The sequence below is a fragment of the Myotis lucifugus genome, unplaced genomic scaffold (assembly GCF_000147115.1).
Source record: "Myotis lucifugus unplaced genomic scaffold, Myoluc2.0 scaffold_159, whole genome shotgun sequence".
In the NCBI taxonomy this organism is placed as follows: domain Eukaryota; kingdom Metazoa; phylum Chordata; class Mammalia; order Chiroptera; family Vespertilionidae; genus Myotis; species Myotis lucifugus.
The window spans coordinates 479,881-502,263 of NW_005871207.1; the positions used below are offsets into that span (position 1 = coordinate 479,881).

The 22,383-nt window shown below is 32.8% G+C and overlaps 1 protein-coding gene across 1 annotated transcript in view; it reads right to left on the reverse strand.

The window, feature by feature from the left end:
* TECRL (trans-2,3-enoyl-CoA reductase like) overlaps positions 1-22,383 on the reverse strand; it is an 82,095-nt gene that overhangs the window by 3,956 nt on the left and 55,756 nt on the right. Inside the window, exons 5-9 of the mRNA XM_006095638.1 lie at positions 16,760-16,875; positions 13,339-13,444; positions 12,042-12,114; positions 11,643-11,686; positions 649-706 (exon numbers count right to left, since the gene is read on the reverse strand). Of these exons, the coding sequence (XP_006095700.1) occupies positions 649-706; positions 11,643-11,686; positions 12,042-12,114; positions 13,339-13,444; positions 16,760-16,875 (397 nt within the window). The remainder of the gene's footprint in view (positions 1-648; positions 707-11,642; positions 11,687-12,041; positions 12,115-13,338; positions 13,445-16,759; positions 16,876-22,383) is intronic.

A 22,383-nucleotide genomic window follows, 5' to 3' on the forward strand; every position in this document is an offset into this window, starting at 1 on the left:
TAATGGTCCATAGTTTCATCTGAGGACTCCTCATTGGTATTATATTGCTCTCAATTTCCTACCAAATATGATTTTTTTCTGCATGTATAAAAACACTCTCTAACACATCTCCTGACTGCTGATTCCCATACAAACTTTATTTTAGAGAACCCACTATTAGGACATATGATGTAATTCAAATATTTGGAAAACTTAGGCATCAAAGGTTAAGGATTAGGGCATATCTTAAAGGTTTTCAACTATTGCTATTTGCCATTCAAAAATTGTGTGTGTGTGTTTTTTAATTACACATAGTTAGTATATAACCTTATGTTGGTTATATTAGTTTCAGATGTATAATAAAGTGATTCAACATTTTTATACCTTAAAATGTGATCACCCTGCTAATTCTAGTAATTATCTGTCTTCATATAAACTCATCCATATATTATAGAATATATTCTCCTTTCCCTTTTCACTTATACCCCATTCCCTCCCTTCTGATAACCATTCCTTCGTCTCTGTTTCTGTGAATCAGTTTTTGTTTTTTTTGTTTGTTTTCTTCCACATATAAGTGAAACCATCCAGTGTTTGTCTTTCTACTTAAGGCTTTTTTAAAAATAACAACATAATTAACTCTAGAGGAGATTAAAATAAAAAGGCACTCACCTGTGTGATTGGGATGAGCCAATAGTACATTGATGAAATGATTTCCAGCTTCACAAATCTGTAAAATATTTGTGCCTCTTAAAAATATATTCTATAGCCCTAACTGATTTGGCTCAGTGGATAGAGTGTCAGCCTGCGGACTTAGGGAACCCGGGTTCAATTCCGGCCAAGGGCATGTACCTTGGTTGCGGGCACATACCCAGTGGGGAGTGTGCAGGAGGCAGCTGATCGATGTTTCTCTCTCATCGATGTTTCTAACTCTCTATCCCTCTCCCTTCCTCTCTGTGAAAAATCAATAAAAAATATATTTAAAAAAATATTCTATAGATGGATAACTATCCAGGCAATATATTAACCCTAAAGATTCAATAGATATTTTATTACTCTAATTGTGTAAGGAGAGGAAATTTTGCATCATCACAATAAAAGAAATTGTTGATGGTGATATATAGAATCAAAATAATGTCACATTGAGTTAGAAATTCTGAAGATATTCTTGACTGTTTCTTAAGTAGGTTCAAATTGCCTGATGAATCATGTTGTGCTGATTATCTGGTTTGTACTTGTTACAGGCGTACACTTTTATGTCCTGAAGAAACAAGTCATGCTGCTAAAGATAGACTTGACATGGGTTTCCATTTTCTAAATTGGTTAACACAGTAGCAATCCAGTTTGATTCCTCTTGGTTTCATGTCAATTTAGAAAACTTTTGTAAGTACTATTGGCTGCTGTCTGTCATCTGACTCCTTAGTCATGTATACTCGACTTAGTCCTTGTTAGGAGGCCACCATGACCCTCTAAGAAACTGAAGCCTTACCAACATCTCCTGGGGCTAATGCTCCAAAATCGCAACATACAATCCTAGGAATGCATAACCCTTTTCTTTGGCTGTCATACACACCTTATCCTATTTAACACAAAGTATGTATTCTATATATATATACACACACACACACACACACACACACACACACACACACACACATATATATATATATATACACTATGGTATTAATAATGGTTATGTTATCCAAAATATTTGTTGTTTAGAGTCATTCAATTTTCACTATAATATATCCATTTTTACTTAGTGCCTTTAATGTTTTTAACCTCTTAAAATATAACTGAATTTGTTCTTTTCTGCTTCATCATTTTTTGTATACATTTCTTCACATATAACATTATTACTATCATTGCAGAAGATGCTCCTAGTTTCTCAAGTTATCAAAGTATTAAGCTGAATTTTGCTTTTTCAGATAATAATTTTATAGTTGAAATTATTTATGTGTTAATGTGGTTAAGAGTGCGGGCTTTCGGTTGGATGCACTTGAGTTGGAATGCGCTATCTTTCACATACTCTTTGTTAGAGACTCAAGTGATTTAGATATTTGAAATTTCATTTCTTCATCTAAATGGCAAAACTATTTCCTGTCTCAAGGGTATTTTATGATGATTGAATAAAATCATGTATCATTAGAAATTGTTCAAGAAAATTATTGTGATAATTTAGTTACCAACATCATCAATAGAAACTCCTCCAGAGAATTATTCTACAGTCATTTCACCTCACTAAATTTCTATTTCATACATTGTCAATACTACAAACAATTACCGAATTAATTATTATATGTATGGTCTTCATATATTTTGCTCATCTCTCAGTCCATACACCCTGTCATACTTATTTTACATCACTCTCAGTGACATCATAAAATGGGATATATGATAAAATATTTATTAATAAGAAAATTAATCTACCACATCTTTGGTAGTAAAGTATGGTTTAGAAAATATGGCTTTCCTTCTGGTAAAACATATTTACTTTGTGATTATCAATATTTTAAACTCATTCAACCATCAAAATATTTTATTCTTCCTACTTTCCTCAACAAAACTAAATATTAAAAAAATTAGTCTTCTACCCAAAGTATGAGCAATGAATAAAATAGCATTTTGGGTTCAGTTACTCCAGTAGAGTAGCCATATACTAATGTCAGAATTTATCATTAGATGCTCTTTCCCTAACCTAATCAGTACTTATAGTGCTGAAATATGTATCTACATTCTGGGGGTGGGAGAAAAAAACCAACTAGATCTATGTGCTTAGAGATACTTAGTTTATTATCAATTTAACTCCCTAGTGGATTTTTAAGAGCAATTGTGACCATTTGTAATTTTTACCTTAAGTATTGGGAATGAGTCCAATACTGTCTGCAATGCTAATTGATTTAGATAAAAGTGGTTGAGTAAGATTAGAAAATTCAGTCACTGCCACAAACTTAATAAATGGTTCTATCCCTGATTAAAACTTCAGGGGCACCGTTCTAATAGAAAAATAGTGATATCTCATTGTTGTTTTAGTTTGCATTTACCCGATGACAGATGGTGCAGAGCATATTTTGATACACATTTTGCCACCTGTATATCTTCTTTAGTAGCATGTCTGATACAGTCTTGGCCCATTTTTAAATTTAGTTGTTTGTCATCTTATTGTTGAATTTTAAGAGTTCTCTATATATTTTGTATAACAGTTCTTTATCAAATGTGTCTTTTGCAAATATTTTTCTCCCGTCTATGCTTGCTTTATTATTCTCTTGACACTATCTTACACAGAGCAGCTATTAATTTTAATGAAGTAGCTTTGCAATTACTACTTTCTTGGATGTATCTTTGGTATTGTATATAAAAAGTCAATGCCGTACCTAAAGCCATCTAGGATTTCTCCTATGTTACCTCCTAAGAGTTTTATAGTTTTGTATTTTTCATTTAGATCTAAGATCTATTTTAAGTTAATTTATGTGAAGGGTATAAGGTCTGCGTATAGATTCATTTTTTTAAATGTGTATGTCTGGTTGTACCAGCACTACTTATTATGCCTTCCTTTGCTCCATTTTATTTTCTTTGCTTTATCCAATACGTTTCACTTTTGAAAATTAATGATTGTAAGATTTTAGGCAAAAGTTTAAATATTTCATTTATATAATTGTATAATATGAAGACTAAATGTTATTTTATGATTTTACTTGTATGAAATTAATATTTTATTGTATAAACTTGTTCTAAGAGATGGCATTTTTTATTTATAAAATAAAATATTTTATTATGGAATTAATTTATTGCTTAAAATCATTTATCTTTATTTTACGTGTTCTGACTCATTAGCACATTCTGGGAACACTTAAAGTTTATTTATTTTTATTTTTAATTTTTAAATAAGTCTTTATTGTTCAGTTTATTACAGTTGTTCCTCTTTTTTCTCCCCATAGCTCCTCTCTAGCCGGTTCCCACCCCACCCCATGTCCTTACCCCCCGCCCCCGCCATTGTCCTTGTCCATAGGTGTTCAATTTTTGTCCAGTCTCTTCCCGCACCCCCACATCCCCTTTCCCCTGAGAATTGTCAGTTCACTCCCTTTCTATACCCCTGATTTTATTATACTCACCAGTTTATTCTGTTCATCATATTTTTTATTCACTTGATTTTTAGATTCACTTGTTGATAGATATGTATTTGTTGTCACTTTGTTGTTCATAATTTTTATCTTTATCTTTTTCTTCTTCTTCTTCCAATTCTTAAAGAATACCCTTCAGCATTTCATATAATACTGCTTTGGTGGTGATGAACTCCTTTAGCTTGTTCTTATCTGTGAGCTCTTTATCTGATCTTCAATTCTAAATGATAGCTTTGTTGGGTAGAGTAATCTTGGTTGTAGGTTCTTGCTATTCATCACTTTGAATATTTCTTGCCACTCCCTCTGGCCTGCATAGTTTCTGTTGAGAAATCAGCTGACAGTCATATGGGTACTCCCTTGTAGGTAACTAACTTTTTCTCTTGCTGCTTTTAAGATTCTCTCTTTGTCTTTTGCTCTTGGCATTTTAATTATGATGTGTCTTGGTGTGGTCCTCTTTGGATTCCTATTGTTTGGGGTTCTCTGAGCTTCCTGGACTTGTAAGTCTATTTCTTTCACCAGGTAGGGGAAGTTTTCTGTCATTATTTCTTCAAATAGGTTTTCAATATCTTGCTCTCTCTCTTCTTCTGGCAACCCCATAATTTGGATGTTAGTATGCTTGAAGTTGTCCCAGAGGATCCTTACACTATCTTCATATTTTTGGATTCTTTTTTCTTTTTGCTTTTCCAATTGGTTGTTTTTTGCTTCTTCGTATTTCATATCATTGACTTGATTCTTGGGATCCTCTAGTCTGCTGTTGGATCTTTGTATATTATTCTTTATTTTAGTCAGTGTATGCTTAATTTCTAATTGGTCCTTTTTCATATCCTTGTGGGTCTCACTAAATTTCTCAGAGGTTTCTAGAAGATTCTTGAGTAACCTTATAACCGTGGTTTTGAACTCCATATCTAGTAGTTTGCTTTCCTCTATTTCTTTCATTTGTGACCTGTTTCTTTGTCTCTGCATTTTGGCTGCTTCCCTGTGTTGATAGAGTGGCTTTGTGTGCTAGGTGTCCTATAGGGCCCAGTGGCTCAGCCTCCCCAGTCACCTGAGGTGAACAGTCTTGGTGAGCCCCTTTGTGGGCTGTGTGCACTGTCTTGTTGTAGTTAAGCCTTGATTGCTATTGGTATCACTGGGAGAAATTGACCTACAGGCCAATTGGCTGTGAGGACCAGTTGTGTCTAAAAGGGGGAACTGCTGTGCTGGAGACACCCTTATGGAGCAGTACTTGCTTCAGTGGGGCTTTGGTGCTCACTGAGTCTGGCCCCTGCCTGTGTCTCTTTGGATGTGAAGAGTTGTAATCTGGTGTGGTCTCACTCTGACCACTGGGTACACTGGCCCTTGGATCTCCAAGGAAGTGCAAAGTCACCCACTGCCTGAGGCCACACAGCAGGAGCTACAGAGAGATTTGCAGATTCCTCCTCTTTGTTTGGGGTTTGGAGGTGACTAGATGAGGTGAAGCTGTGAAGCAATGCAGGCTGCTGACAAGCCCTAGGCCTTCTTTTGGAAGCTCTGGGGTTCTTTGACCCAGCTGCAGTTTGTGAGTTTTAGATTGCAAAAGGCCAGACCATTCATATGCAAAAGCCTCTGGACATAGCTTGGGTGGGGTTTTAAATTGGGTGGGGCGGGTTCTTGGGATCACAGGGTGGTGCAAACAGCAATGGTTGCCCATCGGCCCTGCCCTGGATAGGTCCCTGGGTCTCTGTGTCCCATGACCCTGTGCAGGAACAATGAACGCTGCAAGCACCTCTGCAAGAAAGCCCCCTTTGTGTTCTGGCCCGATGCCAGACAGTCCAGTTTTTCCCCGTATGAGTCTGGGTCCCCAGAGTCTCGCCCGGAACTGGAGTTCAGAGCAGTTGGGAGTTTGTATCTCCCTCCCAATTGAAAAAGACCACAGCGTACCTAGTTGCCAGCCCATTTCATGTGCTTCCTTGCCTCTGCTCTTCCACACCTCTGCACCTCCTACCAGTATAGATGAGCTTTTCTCTTTCCCTCTAGTTGTTAGACTTCCACTCAGCCAGCCTTCCTGTGGTTCTGGATGGTATCCGTTTTGTCTTTTAGTTGTAGTTTTGATGTGGTTGTGCGAGGCAGCAAGTTCAGGTGTTTACCTATGCCGCCATCTTGGTGAATCCTAAAGTTTATTTTAAATCCATAGAGTTTTTGTGAACTATTGTGTAACACAAGAATGTGCACACCCAGCATAAGAATATAGTATAAGAATGTCATCATACAACATATTTTTTAAAAAATTAAAAAAGATACCTTATATATGCTAACTCTGTAGTTAATTATTACTAAAATACACTTAAGATAATTATTTTTTTCAGGAATTATTTTTACATTGGTTTTGATATCTGTTCTAGCAAAAATTATTTTTATGGTTATAGTAGCTGCTGATTTTAATTGAGATAATGAGTTTAGTTACGAGTAACTCAGTTTTAGCTGAAAAACCAAGTATAATTATAAACAATTATAATAAAATAAAAATATAATACTTAAATTAGTTATACATAATTAATTTCTTAAAACTAGTTTTATAAAAAATTATATAAGAAACAGGAACTCCAACCAAATTAGGTATAACATTTAATTCCTATGCATGTTATTGTTTATATTATCTCCCTCAGGATTTGAGAGGAAACTAAACTGACAAATGTTGGGAAAAAACAGAGTCTTGGATTTTTTTGTCTTTAATAAAAAGTAAATGTAAACTTTTATTAATAATATTTATCAAAAAAATTGTCACAACCAAATTTAAAGAGAGGGCTGAGAATAAAAGCACTTAACATTGGCATATTTTACTTCTCTCTCTCTCATCTCATCCACAAACACCAAATATTCATAAGCAGTTTCCTAGCCTTTCTGTGCTTTCCACAACCAGGCAACACTCTCCCCTACTTTAATTAAAAGCGATGATACATTGTTCCTCTAATAAAAAAATCTGTCCTATGTCCAAGGTCCTTCCCAGCTAAATGTTACAGGAGAAGGTCTGACTACTTGATGAGAGGATTATTTATTACTCTCTGAGAATATTTGCATTTTAATAAAAAACTTAACCTAAGCGAGTGGATAACTAATGATGAGACTGAAGACAGAGGCAAACCAGGAAGAGGAGTTAGTTCTGTACTTTACAAACCTGTATGTTATTAACTACTCCTCCCATTCCCTACATTGTTGAAGAGACAGTAAGGGAAGAAACATTTATTTTTCTGGTGAAATGTTTAATGTACAAAGAATCAGCAGAACAACATTGCTTCTGGGGAGTAAGAATAAAGTTGAGAGGAAGCGTAGTTAAAGAAAACAGAATTGTTAGTTATATAATAACAAAATCTTAAAAATTATAAAACTTGTTTTGTTTTGCAGTTGTGAATTTGGTGCTTTTACTTGTTGTTTGGTGAGTGGAGTTGGGTTCAGAGGATGAAAAGGGGTCATAGAAATATGAAGAGGCTGGATTACAGTGTCTCCACAATATTCACAGAACATTCAGCAGAAAAACAAAGTAACATCTACCAATAAAGTTGTAGGGAAAGATATTCTGATGTCTTTGTAAATTTGCCAATACTGTATTTGATTCTACTTGTTTGATTTTTTTCCTTGTAGATTTTGTAATAACAGACACATGTGAAGGAAAAGGTTATATTGAAAGAATTAACACAAAGGGAGAAGGTAATGATATAGTTCTCATAATATTGTGTAAACATGGCAAACCTCATCAAAATAAAAGATTTTCCACAAGGTATTATTATTATTTAACTTTTGAATGCATTAGGAATCCATTGAAAGGGGGTTTTATTTTTTGTGCTTACAATATATTCTGTTTAGTATATTAGAAACCTCGGCATAACAATAGAAAAAAAAAACAGAGTGAGCACAAAAGAAAATTATAATTCTTAATGGTTAGTTCACAAAATGGATGCTTCACATATGAGTAATTAAGAATTAACTACAATCATATTTAGCAGTGTTCTAATATATCATCTTCCTACCAGGTGATAATCTGCCTTTTTTTTTGGCAGTTAGGTCAGTTTTTTATTATAAAAGTGGGAATAGTGTTCCTTCCAACTCTCTATATTTTTTCACTAAAAGGCAGAGGTACTTCATGGAGTGTGGTTTTTGTGTAGTTATCTATTTTTTCTTCTCTCTCCTTCTTTTTTTAATGAAAAGGAAACTTTCTAACAAAGTACCAAACATAAACCAAGGGCAGGGGCAGAATACTTCAGTTAAGGTCCCACCTGAGTGCATTTTATATGTTACACCAAAACACTCAAGTCTGAGGTTGAAATGTTAAGTTATCACTCATCTCAGTTTAGATAAACATGCCCATTGGGTCTGGTAGTTGGATTAAATGCCAGGTACAACAAAACGCAGTTTGTTCTCTGCAACATTGAGAGGTGCACTCTTTTTGGAGTTCACTTATTATTTTCGAAGGAAATGAGATGTCCTTCGTACAAGAGATATGCACCAAATCACCCCACACGTGTTTCCTCAAAGTGCTTTTAGTGCATCTGGTGTCACTTAGAAGTGATGAGAAAACACAGGGATATTTGTTGTTACTTAACACTGAATTTTCTCATTTAACAAGGGCCTCTAAAGTTTACTTTGATTTTAGTTTATGGACTACATTTACATTTCTATGAATGTTGACTGGATTATTAACTATGGTTGGCTGTAAGAATGTAATTTTGCATTATTTAAAATTTGTACATCATTTTATTTTGGGAGGACGAGCCAGTGCATCCTTTCAGGTCCACTGTGTATGTACAATCTCTGGAAAGCTTTCTTCTCCATCCCACCCCCAGACTGAAATGGAAAGCCTCACTCCCTTTAATGTCCATGGCATGGCACTATCTATATCATCCTTGTGAAACTGTTGCTGTGTTTTTTTTTCCTTTTCTCAGTAATTGCTGAGTAAAACCAACTTTAAATGAATGGTGTCCCCTTCACCCTTGTGTTGAGAGTACAGAGATCAGTAAATGAAGAATAGGAAATTTTGCAAACATAACATTTTATTAGCAGAAAGTTAGCACTTGCAATTAAGATAACCATTTTGTCTGCCTGAATTTTAAATTATGGAAGACTGACCCAGGAATTTCCCGTTGGTTCCTTATATATAACAATTGATTCTCCTATATACTGATGCTTTTAATATAAAATAATTTACAATTCATTGGGCTTAAAAACAGGTTACTTATTCGTTCCAATTATTTGCACATATGTTCTTTGTGATAAATCTTAAAGGTTCACACTTTTGGATTTGGTTATTATAAATGAAAAAAAAAACTATAAGATGAACCTTGAACTATAAGATGTTGATTATACACGTATTCATTAGTTGTTAGATCAATTCATTAGTTGTTACATCCTCTATTAGAATATTAGAATCAGTTTCATAAAACTCTTTTCATAATACCATATTTTATTTATGAAAATTAAGGGTCTCCTCTACATTGATAATGATTAAGAAATCCCAGATCTAGAAGGTCTTTATAATTTATCATCACGATTGACAATTTTAAGAGTCACAATGGACCTTTTGTATAATTTCTAAATTTCTATTTGCAATGAAATACAATTACATTCAAAATTTTGACTTTTAATTAAGGTTTTCCCATACCCTCAAAGCTACATATAATTAAAAGCAGAGGTTATTCTTTTTTGTCTTATTTTAAGTCTATGATTGAAACAGATAATGCTTGTTATGTGCTAGAAATGTGGAGTTAAAATTATCAGTACATCTGTATTGGACATAATCTATGCTTCTCTGTATCAATATTTATGTAGTTTGGCATCTTGGCCTTTAGAAGATAGCAACTGTGATAAAAGTTCACTCTTTCCTAACTCTTCTACTTATTATTATATTATTAATTTTTACATGGGAAATATATAAAAGAATATTGATTAACAAAGGCATGTGTGAAAAAGAAGCATTAGTAACTTAAGAAATTAGAATTTTTTAGTCTTTGGTGGGGGGATGTATAATGCAAACTACTAGAATTTTGCTTGTTTTAAAATATGTCTCTTTTAACTTTTTAAAATTAAATTCATTGGACTAACATTGGTTAATAAAATGACAGGTTTCAAGTGTACAGTTCTCTGATACAACATCTGTGTATTGCATTGTGTGCTCACCACACAAAGTCAAGTCTTCTGTCACCACATACTTGACCCCATTCACTCTTTATTACCCTCACCCCTTTCCCTTTGGTAATCACGGTACTGTTGTGTGTGTCTATGAACTTTTGTTTGTTTATTTTTTCTTGTGTGTTTTTACTTGTTGCTTTCAGTTTTATATACCACATTGAGTGAAGTCAAATGCTTCTTGACTTTTTCATGTCTGACTTATTTTGCTTAACTTTTTAAGAAAAGTACTATAACAATAATGACATAATTTTTTGAAAAATCTATAACTTTTAAAAAGTTATTTTATACTAGAGCCATGGATTCATAGTCATACTTTGTTGGAGAAAGGGAAGAAATCAAGAAAATGGGACGAGTGTAAATATTTACACAGGAATAAATAATAGTAAAGAAATTACAAAAAATAAAAAATGAAATCATAGGGAAGATGAGGATGAGAGAAACAATCAGATGTGATATAAAAACACATCTAAATAAAGATCAAATATGTGCTTTTGGTTTTGTTTATCCATTAATTCATTCTTCCATTTGCTCAAATTTACTAAGTAGTTACTCCACAGAGAGCATTAGATGTGGTACAGCATAGGTTAGCAATAAAAGCATCAACATGAATTACTTCATGATGAGAGCTGGGAGGAGGGAAGGTAGATGGAAGTGGAAAAGGGTATGGGGGATAAATGGTGATGATGGAAACCTGAGTTGGGTGGTGAACACACAATACAGCGTACAAATGATATGCTTTAGAATTGTGTACTTGAAACCTGTATAATTTTGTTAACCAGTGTCACTCCAATAAATTCAATAAAAGGGGAGGAGGTACAAAAGCTCACAGGGATGTAAAATATAGCCTAGGGAATATAGTCAATAATATATTGTAATAATTATGTACGGTGCCAAATGGTACTAGACTTACCAGGTTGATCACTTGGTAAGTTAAATAAAATGATCTGAAGCACTAAACTGAGAACAATTAGGAAAAATTCCATGTTTCATTTTTAAAAAAGCTGACTATGTTTTCATAATTATGTTTTAACAATTATGCTAAAATGGTTTTGGATGTTCATATGTTAAACTTGTAAAACTTTTTGCTCTTAAATATAAGTTGGTAAATTTGCAGACAATAAGAATTACTGAGTATAATTTTTTTCCAATCTTACTATCCTCAAAATAATTCTAATTATCCTTCATAGATGAGTAGAACATTTTGATTAAAAGATTTAGAGAATTAATGACTTAATAATGGAAAGTCATATTATATACTTCATTTAATACCATTAGGCACTTTATATAAAAATAGGTCACATTATCTAATAGAAAAATACTCAAATATATTGTTTTGCATTTTTAATAATATCACAATTGGAGCATGACTAGCTAATAATAATAATATATACATACATACATACATACCAGAAAATTAATAGCTGATACTGTGACTTGCCTGTTTCCAAATGCTAGAAAAGAGGAGAAGATGTTAGGTAAAGACTCATATTTTGGATTGTCACATTACACACATAATTCAAGCAAGGTTCATTGGATATCACTACCCTCTAGTATTAAGGGCTATATAATTGACTTTTTGGAATGATACCTTTGCAATCTAAAAACATTTAAAATGGAACTTAATACAATGTCCTAATGTCATCTTGTTCATGGTGGGGAAGTTAGAATATACAAAAGTACTAAAACGTATAATTATCTGATAAGCTCACCATTTGTTTTAACAATTTCACCTCTTTCTTTTAGTTTTATGTGAGTGTGTATACATGAAATTTAGTATGGGGTTAGTTAAGGAGAAATTCTACATACATGGTGGTGTATACCGTGGGTGATTAATGTAGTAGGCAATCCAGGAAGTGAATCCCCAATAAAAGGCACAGCCCTACAAATAACACAAGATAAGATTTAGTACTATATATATATATATATATATATATATATATATATCTATATATATATAATATCCCATCATTTAAAACCATTCCATACATTTACATGTCACACTACAATAGATTTACATGAAAAATGGTATACATTTTCTAAGTTGGATAAATGAAATTCTTCTTCACCCAGTATATTAACATTTTAAAAGTACTTATTTAATATCATTCAAGTAATGCATTTCTTTGTTCAACCCTTATTAATATAAATGGCTATTCATGATATAGAGTAAATGTAAGTATATTTTGCAAGAATAATTTTGTCCATCCAGTAAGAAATACGAAGTAATAAAATAATAAATTATATATTATATAAGATATATCAATAATCATTTCCCAAATGTAAATGAACAAAAGAATGAATTTTTGAACCATTAGTAGTAATACATGTTGATTGATTAGAAAGGACAATTGGCTAATTTTAGAAGTCCTAGGCTATAACACCTATCTTGCCCTGTATAATACATTTTAATACCTTCTGTCAAAAGAGAAGCTAGTCTAAATGATTTCTGAGGTTTCTAAGAATTATAGAATTCAGTGGTTTCTTTACAATGACAACAATGAAATGGCTGCCTCGTTCAAATTTTTAGAAAACAGATATTTGGAGGGAAAAGAAATATTTTAGTAAGGATATATTAATATTGAAAGTAAATTTTGAATTGGAAAATAAATTTGAATTGGACATTTGAATTGTGGCATGTTATCTAATGTATATTTCCATATCAAAGTTTCAGAAAATTTCCTATTTTCTTGATAGTTATTTAACAGTTAGTAACTGTTGCATTTTATTTGAAGAACAAAAACATCATAAAAATGGGTGCAGTATCATTACTTTAATCACACAAATGTATATTTATAGGAGGGTTCATATATGAGATTCTTTCTCTTCAAAGAATATGAATTCAATGCTAAGATTTTTCCAAAATAAAAGGTTTCTATGTACTGTTACTGGATGAAGGCAGCTCCAAGGAATGGCATTTCAGAACAGATTGTTTAAGATATGCTGATAAGTTGAATAGACAAAAACAAACAAACAAAAAAAAAAACCCACAACAACAAAAACCCTAGACTTGAGGAAAATAAACATGTTTGAATTATTTTGCAAATAGTTCAATACACAAAATATCTCAATAATAATTACAATTGTAAAACATATTAATCCTGACCTTTATCAAATTTTTCAAAGGTGTATGCCCTGCAGAAACTTTGTGAACAAATAAGGTTTCCAAAAGATATCGAATATAGTGTATACAATGACAGAAGCAGGCCAAGCTAGAAACAAAAACAAAAACATGAACACATTAAATTCCCTTCTAAAAATATGGCTTTCCTTATGCATTTCTTTTTTAGTTCACTCTGATATTCTATACTAGGAAATAGTATTTCCAGTAATCAAAACACTAGTGTTTTTTTTAATACTTTTATTCTAGAAATTTAAAAACTTATTTAAAATTAAAGTACTGTTAAAACACTCTATAAATTTACTTCTGATGACACTAGAAATATATTATATACCCATCATAGGCTATATATTCACACCTGCTCCGGAATATAATAATTGCAAATGTGCTCATATCAAAATGACTCTAAATTGAAGCAGATAATTTACAAGTTTTAAAAATATCCAAAACCTACTTAGAATGCATATGACATTTTATAATATTCAGAGTAACTTTTTCATTGTCTGGTTGTCCTTTAGCAAGTGCCATAAATTAAGTTTGAATTTCATTTTCTAAGGAGCCAATGCAACTTGTGTTTGTTTATTTTATCTACAAAGTAAGTCTCAACTTTACAGAGCATCAAGGGAGGCAGTGTATCAGGCATTCTTGAGGAAGAATATGAAAGCAATAATCAGACAAATGCTGAAGAGAGAAGAGATTTTGCTAATAATGGACTTTGAATTTTCAGGTCACAGTGGAAGAATTCCTAGAGTTGGGGAGGACTTAAGAAGGCAACAGCCGAAACCGGTTTGGCTCAGTGGATAGAGTGTCGGCCTGCAGACTGGAGGGTCCCAGGTTTGATTCCGGTCAGGGGCATGTACCTTGGTTGTGGGCACGTCCCCAGTGGGAGATGTGCAGGAGGCAGCTGATCGATGTTTCTCTCTCATCGATGTTTCTGGCTCTCTGTCTCTCTCCCTTCCTCTCTGTAAAAGAATCAATAAAAAAAAAGAAGGTAACAAATAGAGGACAGTAGAGTTTATTGAAATGGAGAGTGTATATGAAATTTAGTATGGGGTTAGTTAAGGAGAAATTCTACGTACGTGGTGGTGTGTCTGAGGGATGATCTGAAAATACGGAGTTAATGAGGTGGGTGAACTAAACAGGGATAATATGTCTAAATATCTAATGTGTCCTCTTGCATTTAAGGCAGATAATCAAACTATGAAAGCTGAGTGCAGAAAAGGATCTCTGGTGTCTTTTTCCATTCCTGATGATGCAGCAAGAAGTTGTAAGGAGGTGTGGTCTTAGCCACAGTGCAGCTGGTTTACTCAATCCCTCTGGTGGGAGGGGCTGTGGTAATTTTGAGTGTGTAGCCTCTATCTTAAGTACTACTGATTGAATTGAAGAATAACCATTACATCAAGCTGTGAACCACCCTTCACTGATGATGGAAAGAAAGATCCTGCAAGTAATTTGGCCTTAGCCGTAGTGTGTAGAGGCTTCTAAGAATTGTGTGGCTGTTGAGTCACATATAAATCTAAACCTACCTGAAAAATATTTTGACTGTGATTTGATTCAAAGCGTTTTGGGAGAATTAACATTAGAATATGTGGCAAGTGAATATAGAATTTGAAATTTGATCTTTTTAACCATAAGAAAGTATATCATCCATCCTGAAATGTGTTTGCCTTAGGAGCCTTGTGATTATTTTATAGAGCTCTACTAGACACTTACATTTCAGTAGTAGTTTGTGTATTTGTGTGTTTCTGCTCTGGAATGATTTCATATAAAGTCAACATATTTGCTATTTTGAACTACGTTGCAAAAATACATTTATTACTGAGAGGTTATAAAATATGATGTGTTTGTGTTTAAGAATAGTAACCAACAGTCATCCAATTGCTTTGAGACTACCAGGCGGGGGTGAGGGGATGTCCCTTTTCCATGCTGTGCTATAAATCTGGTACATGTTATATCTTTGGTCTAAAAACTGAGTGTAATTGCATTCTCCTTATTAACTCTTCACCAAATGAATTGGTTATTCTCTTCACTTAACAAAAAGAAAGACATGTTATTGTCCAAAGGCCCCTGAGCAACCTGTTCTATACTGACCTGACCATCTTTCCAGAAAACAAAGAAAAAGTTCAAATGCAACTTTCTTAGAAAAGTTACCTCAGAGCTCCCATCAATGTCAGGTTTTTCTCTTTTATACTCTAAAAGAGTGCATTGTAAAATAAATATGTATATAATATGTTTATCTACCTCACCATTCAAAATATTTTTATTGTATATTCCCTGTAAATCAGACAATGTGTTAAGCAGTGAAGATAGATGGAACATCAAAGTATATCATGACAAAACTTTAACTCTATAGAGGGAAAGACAAATGATCATGAATATGTAATTTTAAAGTAAAAACATATAAAGGAAAAGCACTTTAGTAGCATATTTGCCATGGAAGGAATCGCAATGGCTACCCTGAGTACGAAATATTGAGCTTCTATTTGAAGTTTGAGTGAGAGATAAGGAAGAGGGAGGAGATGCGGATGGAGGAATAGGGATGGCATGTGTAAATGCCTGGTGTGAAGGGGGACATGGGAGGTATAAGGACAAGGAGGGAGGTCAGTGCGGCTGGAGTACAGACATTAAGGGCAAGGAAAAGCTTGATTTGAGATGTCAAATTCACAGTCAAGTCATTCTCTGTCTTCGAGTATCCCTAAGACCTAAAATCTGCTTAACTCACTTAGAATGCTTTCATTTAATCAGGTTCTTTCTGTTAAATTGTTAATCCTACATTTTTGCATCTCAATGTAGTATCTTGAACAGTATTTCTCTTTAATTTGGTATGGAGAGAGAGAGAGAGAGAGAGAGAGAGAGAGAGAGAGAGAGAGAGAGATGTTAATTATTTCCACAAAATGCCATAGTTGTATGTTCTGCTTATTTTGTTTTTATGACTATCCTATTCTTTTTTTCCCCTGTATGTCTTATTTCAAAGTAAAATTTTACTTTGGATTTTTACTTACTAAAGGAAACTTGTTAAAAATCCTCCCTCCCCCCTGTTTATGACTTAGGTAATCATGTATTTCCTATGCAATGTTGTCCATATTTTTAGAGAAATGTTTTATATTTTATGCTCTATACAAGGCCTTTCCACTTTATAATTTTAAGCTTTTTTGATATTTCTAAATTTCCAGATTTCTCTTGCTAAGTGTAAGTATTAATAACTTAAATTACCTCTATTTTAAATTATATTGAATTCCTTGCTTATAAATTTGCAAGTTGGTATGTAAACATTATTCATGGTTACCTAAATATATTTCCCTAAAATTGAATGCATGGTAATTGATTGTACAAACAACACTTATTAACATAATATCTGTATCCTTGTTCAATGCTTTAATTTATATGTGCCATATGTATTACTTACTGTACCACTAGGTGGCGGGACCTTCTAGAGCTCTCTTTCACATCATATATAAATGGGATCCTCAAATAAAAGAGGAGATATAGTAACAGGGGTCCTGTGTATTCAGCCAAAAATACCTGAAAGTAAGAAGATGATTTAGATTAAAGAACACATTTTTATAGATTTTATTAAGGTTTAGTTATTATACCTGAAAATAAAGTAATTTAGAATAAACAATAAATGTTTATAGATGTTATTAAGGTTTGCTCTGTCCATAGGTATATCTACAGATTTAGCCTACTGCATGAGTTGGTGATGCAAATAACAGGAATTCTCCCTTGAAAGAAACATCCAAGAAATAAAGAGGACAAATATACATAGTAAATTTAAAATAAAAATAAATATTAAACCTAATGTAATGATTTCTTCATAAATAGTGCAGGGAGTTTTTGTTTAAATAACCAAACTGTTATAAATACATTTCTTCATGTCTCCCAGACACATACATACTCCATTTTCTATGGGAACTGTCCCTGTCACTGAATGGTATAGGCTACTGTGCCTTCCTGTCTTATCTTTTTTTTTTTTTAGTCTTTCTATGACAATGTAATGTTGAACTCAATTGATTCCACCCTGATTCAAATTTATATAATACAGTTCTCTCTTTTGAAAGTTTTAGACTTTAATGAGTCTGAATGGGTAATTTAAAGGGTTCCTCTCTGATTCTGGAGCTGGGGACAACTGTATATGTGGTGACAAATATCTCATCTATGGAGAGACAATCAGAAGATTTGAAAATATTATTAGAAACCACAACATATTACTGCAAAAAAATTATGCAGCTAACTGCTTTCTGATAGTTTTTTCAATCCAGTAACTGTCCATTATTCGGTTTGGTTTCTATGCTAAAGCCAGGTTAAAGTTACTCCCTGGAATTTTCAAAGAAGGGAAAGTAATTTACCTGCATGCATTCATGGGGAGGAGAAAGGAGACATAGATGGCAATGATAATTTGACTGCCATTCCTACCTTGTCTTTGCCAATTTTTATTAATTTCCAAGAAAGAAAACTTGTGCGTTTTTCTCAAATATGCAACTGTGAACATTAAGTACAACTTGTATTTTTTTTATCAGTAGTTGGTGAATATTTTGTATAGTTATATGGCTATAATATATGATATATATGTTATATATATGCACATACATATATGTAATTATATGTATATATGCATACACATATAAATAGCTATTTATATATGTTGGTGTTTCTAGTTATAATTATTCCTTTTAACAATATTTATCATCTCAGAAGACAAGGAAGACTTGTACATGAGGGTAAAAACAATGTAACATCTAAGGGCCCTAGCAAGATAGCTCGGTTAGTTATAGCATAGTCCTGATACACCAAGGTTGTGGGTTCAATCCATAGTCAGGGTACATGTGAGCATCAAGCAAAGAATGCATTAACAAGTGAAACAACAACTTGATGTTTCTCTCTACCTATATCTATCTATATCTAAAATCAATAAATAAAAAATGTAAAATGATGCAACATCTAATAAGTTCAGTATAAAAGAAAACTTTTTACTGAAAGACAATATTAATTTATGGCATACAACATGCCTGATTATTCAGATATGAAGAAAAATATTTACCACTTTTGAATGTCTACTAAATAGAGTCTAGTTAATACTCTAAAATAATGAGGAAAGTGATTGTTTGTTACAAGAAAAAGTTTAAAATATTTATTTCAACACCATCTAATCAAAACAATTTTGAGCAAATGCTCTTGCTAATACATCAGATATGAAAAATGTTGTGAACAACAGTCAACCTGGACCAAACACCACTCTCTATTAGGTTAATCAAAATGCCATCACAAACGTGAAGTTTTTTTAGATCAGAGGAAATTAAACTTCAATCTTCTCTCCATCGTCTCCTAAAAATAAATTGAGAGAGACAGCTAGCTTATAATAATATGTTCTAGAAGGCCTGATATTCTATCAAAAGTATTGTTCATGCTAAAACATGGGGTTAAAACAGTACTCAAGAATAAAGCACTTGGAAATGACCAGAACTAACATTTGGACAATGCATCTACTTGGCGCAAATAAAAGAGAGAAGATATGCTTTAATAAACATGAAATGTAATCAGAAAATAGTTTCAGAATAAATAAAAAGAAGGGCTATATAGACAAATATTAATGATAGCCTTCTGAAAAAGAAATTGTTCTTCCTCTAAAAAAGGAGAAAAACCAAAACCAAAATAATAAGCAAATATGCCAGGTATAAGCCCACGCAAGTCAGACAAATTTACAAGGCCTAAAAACTCTAGTATAATTCAAAAATTTAATAGAGTTTCTATAATCAGAAAAAGCAGATGCACTTGCTTTTTTCTCTGAAGATCTTCACTTGTAAATTCCAATTTATTTCCAATATCAAATTACATCCACGTTTCTCCATTATAGAAAGTTATGTGTCTTAGACTAATGTCTTGCTTTTTAAATTCACTACTTCTACTGGGAAAAGTAGATAATTGTGATTTCTTGGAACTTCTATGGAACATTCAAGTCGCTATGTGTCTAAGTTGAAAAAGGAAGTAGGCAATAACAGAATCCCTATGTTTAAGTTGTGCTTAATGCATTTCATTCTCTCTTGAAAAAAACTTTTTAATTATTAGCTGCTGGATTTACTTATTTTCTAAAATTGAAATTTATAGTGGAGAACAGAACGAATTGCAGGTGTTGAAAATAAAGTAATGCCAACTTTAATCTTCTGAAGATAGACCTACAAACTAAAATTATGAGAGCATTTCCCAATAGTAATATCACATTGCACTCAATGAGTACTATTGAAGCTACTGTGATATTAGAAGAAGGTTTTTGTTTGTGTGTTTAATTGAACCACTATATGAATAACATATAATGCAGACTTTTATTTAAGGCTATTCAAACAAAGCATTCCAATGAGATCAGTGAGAAAAATATTTTTTAGGCTTCAAAGAGTTACTAACTCATCAAAAAATGAGAAAGTTAAAAGACTCTTTAAACAGAGCTTTAGTGTAGTGATTGACCTGGGACTTGAAGCCTAATCACAGTCTGATAAGAGCACCAAATCTTTTGAAGGTATCTGAGAATACAAGGATTTAAAACTGTTGCTTGTTATCTTTTAAAGGTAGAGGTGGCCTTATATAATCTACATAATGTTGGGTAGGGGCATACATAGGAGTGAAGATAAATCTGAAATAGATCTATCTTTGCAGGGACGGAAGCTCAGCTGGAATCACTGATTGGGTTAAAATGACCTGGACCCAATAGTGACGTTGGTCCATCTGTAGGATGATAAGTTACCTGTGAAAGAAGATAACATTACTCTCAGCCTCATGCTATCTTTAATTTTTTTTGCAAATTTTTCTTCACTAAGGCTGAAATATGCAGTTATACAAGAAGTGTAGGTATTGTGACCAAAACCAAGAGAAAGAGCAGAAATTCAAAATAGATGCACTGAAGATTCACCTAACAGAATTATCAGAGATATACTAAGAAAAAGAAACTTGTCTTTTATATATTTATTTTATTTTTTTAAAATATATTTTATCGATTTTTTACAGAGAGGAAGGGAGAGGGATAGAGAGTTAGAAACATTGATGAGAGAGAAACATCGATCAGCCGCCTCCTGCACGCCTCCCACTGGGGATATGCCAGCAACCAAGGTACATGCCCTTGACTGGAATCGAACCCGGGACCCCTTAGTCCACAGGCCGACGCTCTAGCCACTGAGCCAAACCGGTTAGGGCGTCTTTTATATATTTAAAGAAACAAAAGACAGTCCTAGACGATTAAGCTCAGTAGATAGAGCATTGGCCTGCAGACTGAAGGGTCCTAGATTCAATTCTGATCAAGAATATATGCCCAGGTTGCTGGCTCGATCCCCATTAGGGGGTCTGCAAGAGACAGCCTGTCAGTGATTCTCTGTCATCATTGATATTTCTATCTCTCTCTCCCTCTCCCCTCCTCTCTGAAATCAATAAAAATATATTTTTTAAAAAGAAATAAAAGACAAAGTTGAGAATTTTAGCAGATATTTGAAAACTATGAAACAAGGTATATTGAAATGTAATATGAACTCCAGAAGGAGATTACAAAGAGAATAATAAAAAAGATAAAGAGAATATCCTAACTATTTTTTAGGTTAAATATATATGCAAAACCATAGACTCAGGATTATACTCTAAAACCAAAGTAGGATAAATAGAAACATAAACATAACTGTGAGCACCAACTACTGATAATCAATCAAAAGAAAATTATAAAGTCAGACACATTAATTTCAGAGACATATAGTAGACTTTTTAACAGAAACAATGGACATCAAAAACTCAAAATAATGAAGTTTTGTGGATAAAGGCAAAAATTACTGCCGATATGGAATTATTTTCTACAAAAATATTCTTCAAGAATAAAACTTAAATTAACACATTTTAACATGAACAAGAATTGAGAGAATTCATTAGTGACAGAACTACAATAAACACTAAAGATGTTATTCAGGAAGAATAATTTTTCTACATGTAAGCTCACCATTAAGAAGAACTAAAATGTCATAAAAAGATAAATCTAAATTAAATTTGGCCACATAATGTTGCTTTAAATAATATAAAAAATTAGTAAAATTAGAATATATCACAACAATAGGACATAAGCCAGGAGGAGTTCAAGTATGTTAAAAGTTGTTCAACTATCTATGAAGTCTCTTCCCATTAGTAAACTTATATCAAGCAAATTATATTAGTATTTAATATTTTAAGATTCATATTGTAATGATGGGGGTAACCACTAGAGTTACTAAAAAAGAAGCTATAACTACCAAAATAATAGGGAGTCTAAAAGAAAAGAAAGTACCAGAATAAATCCAAAATTGGGCAAGGAAAAAACAAAACAGAAAATATATTATGAAACACATGAGGCAAATTAAAAGAAAATGTTAACTCTGGCAATAAAAAATACATAATCCTTTATGGTAAAAAGAAACTATGTTTAAAATGTAAAATATAAAGCTATTAAACTACTGGAAGAAAATATAGGAGCAAAACTGCCAGATTCAGCACTAGGCAACATTTTTATATATGACAAGGAAGGCAAGATCTTTAAGAAAAAACATTAATAAATTAGAATGCATTAAAGTTGAAAACATTTTGCACAACAACAGTAACAACAAAATTTTGTTAACATGATGAAAAGACAAGTTAAAAAGTGAGAGAAAATATTCATAAACCACATGTCAGATAGAGAATTTATATCTAGAATAGAAAATGTACTCTTGAAACTCAACACTGTGTCCCAGATAATAAAAATTTATGTTTACAGAAATACCTATATACACTGAAATATAACACCTATATTTGTAATAGCAAAATACTGAAAACCACCCAAATGTCTGTCAATGTCTGAATGGTTAAACAAACTCTTCTACATCCATATAATTCAATATCCTATCTATTAATAGACAAACATAGTTATTAACCATACCTCCGCTATGCTTCCCATTGGCTAATCAGGGTGATATGCAAATTAACTGCCAACCAAGATGGCGGCCAGCAGCCACGCAGCTGAAGCAAACATGAGGCTTGGTTGCCCAGGCGATGGAG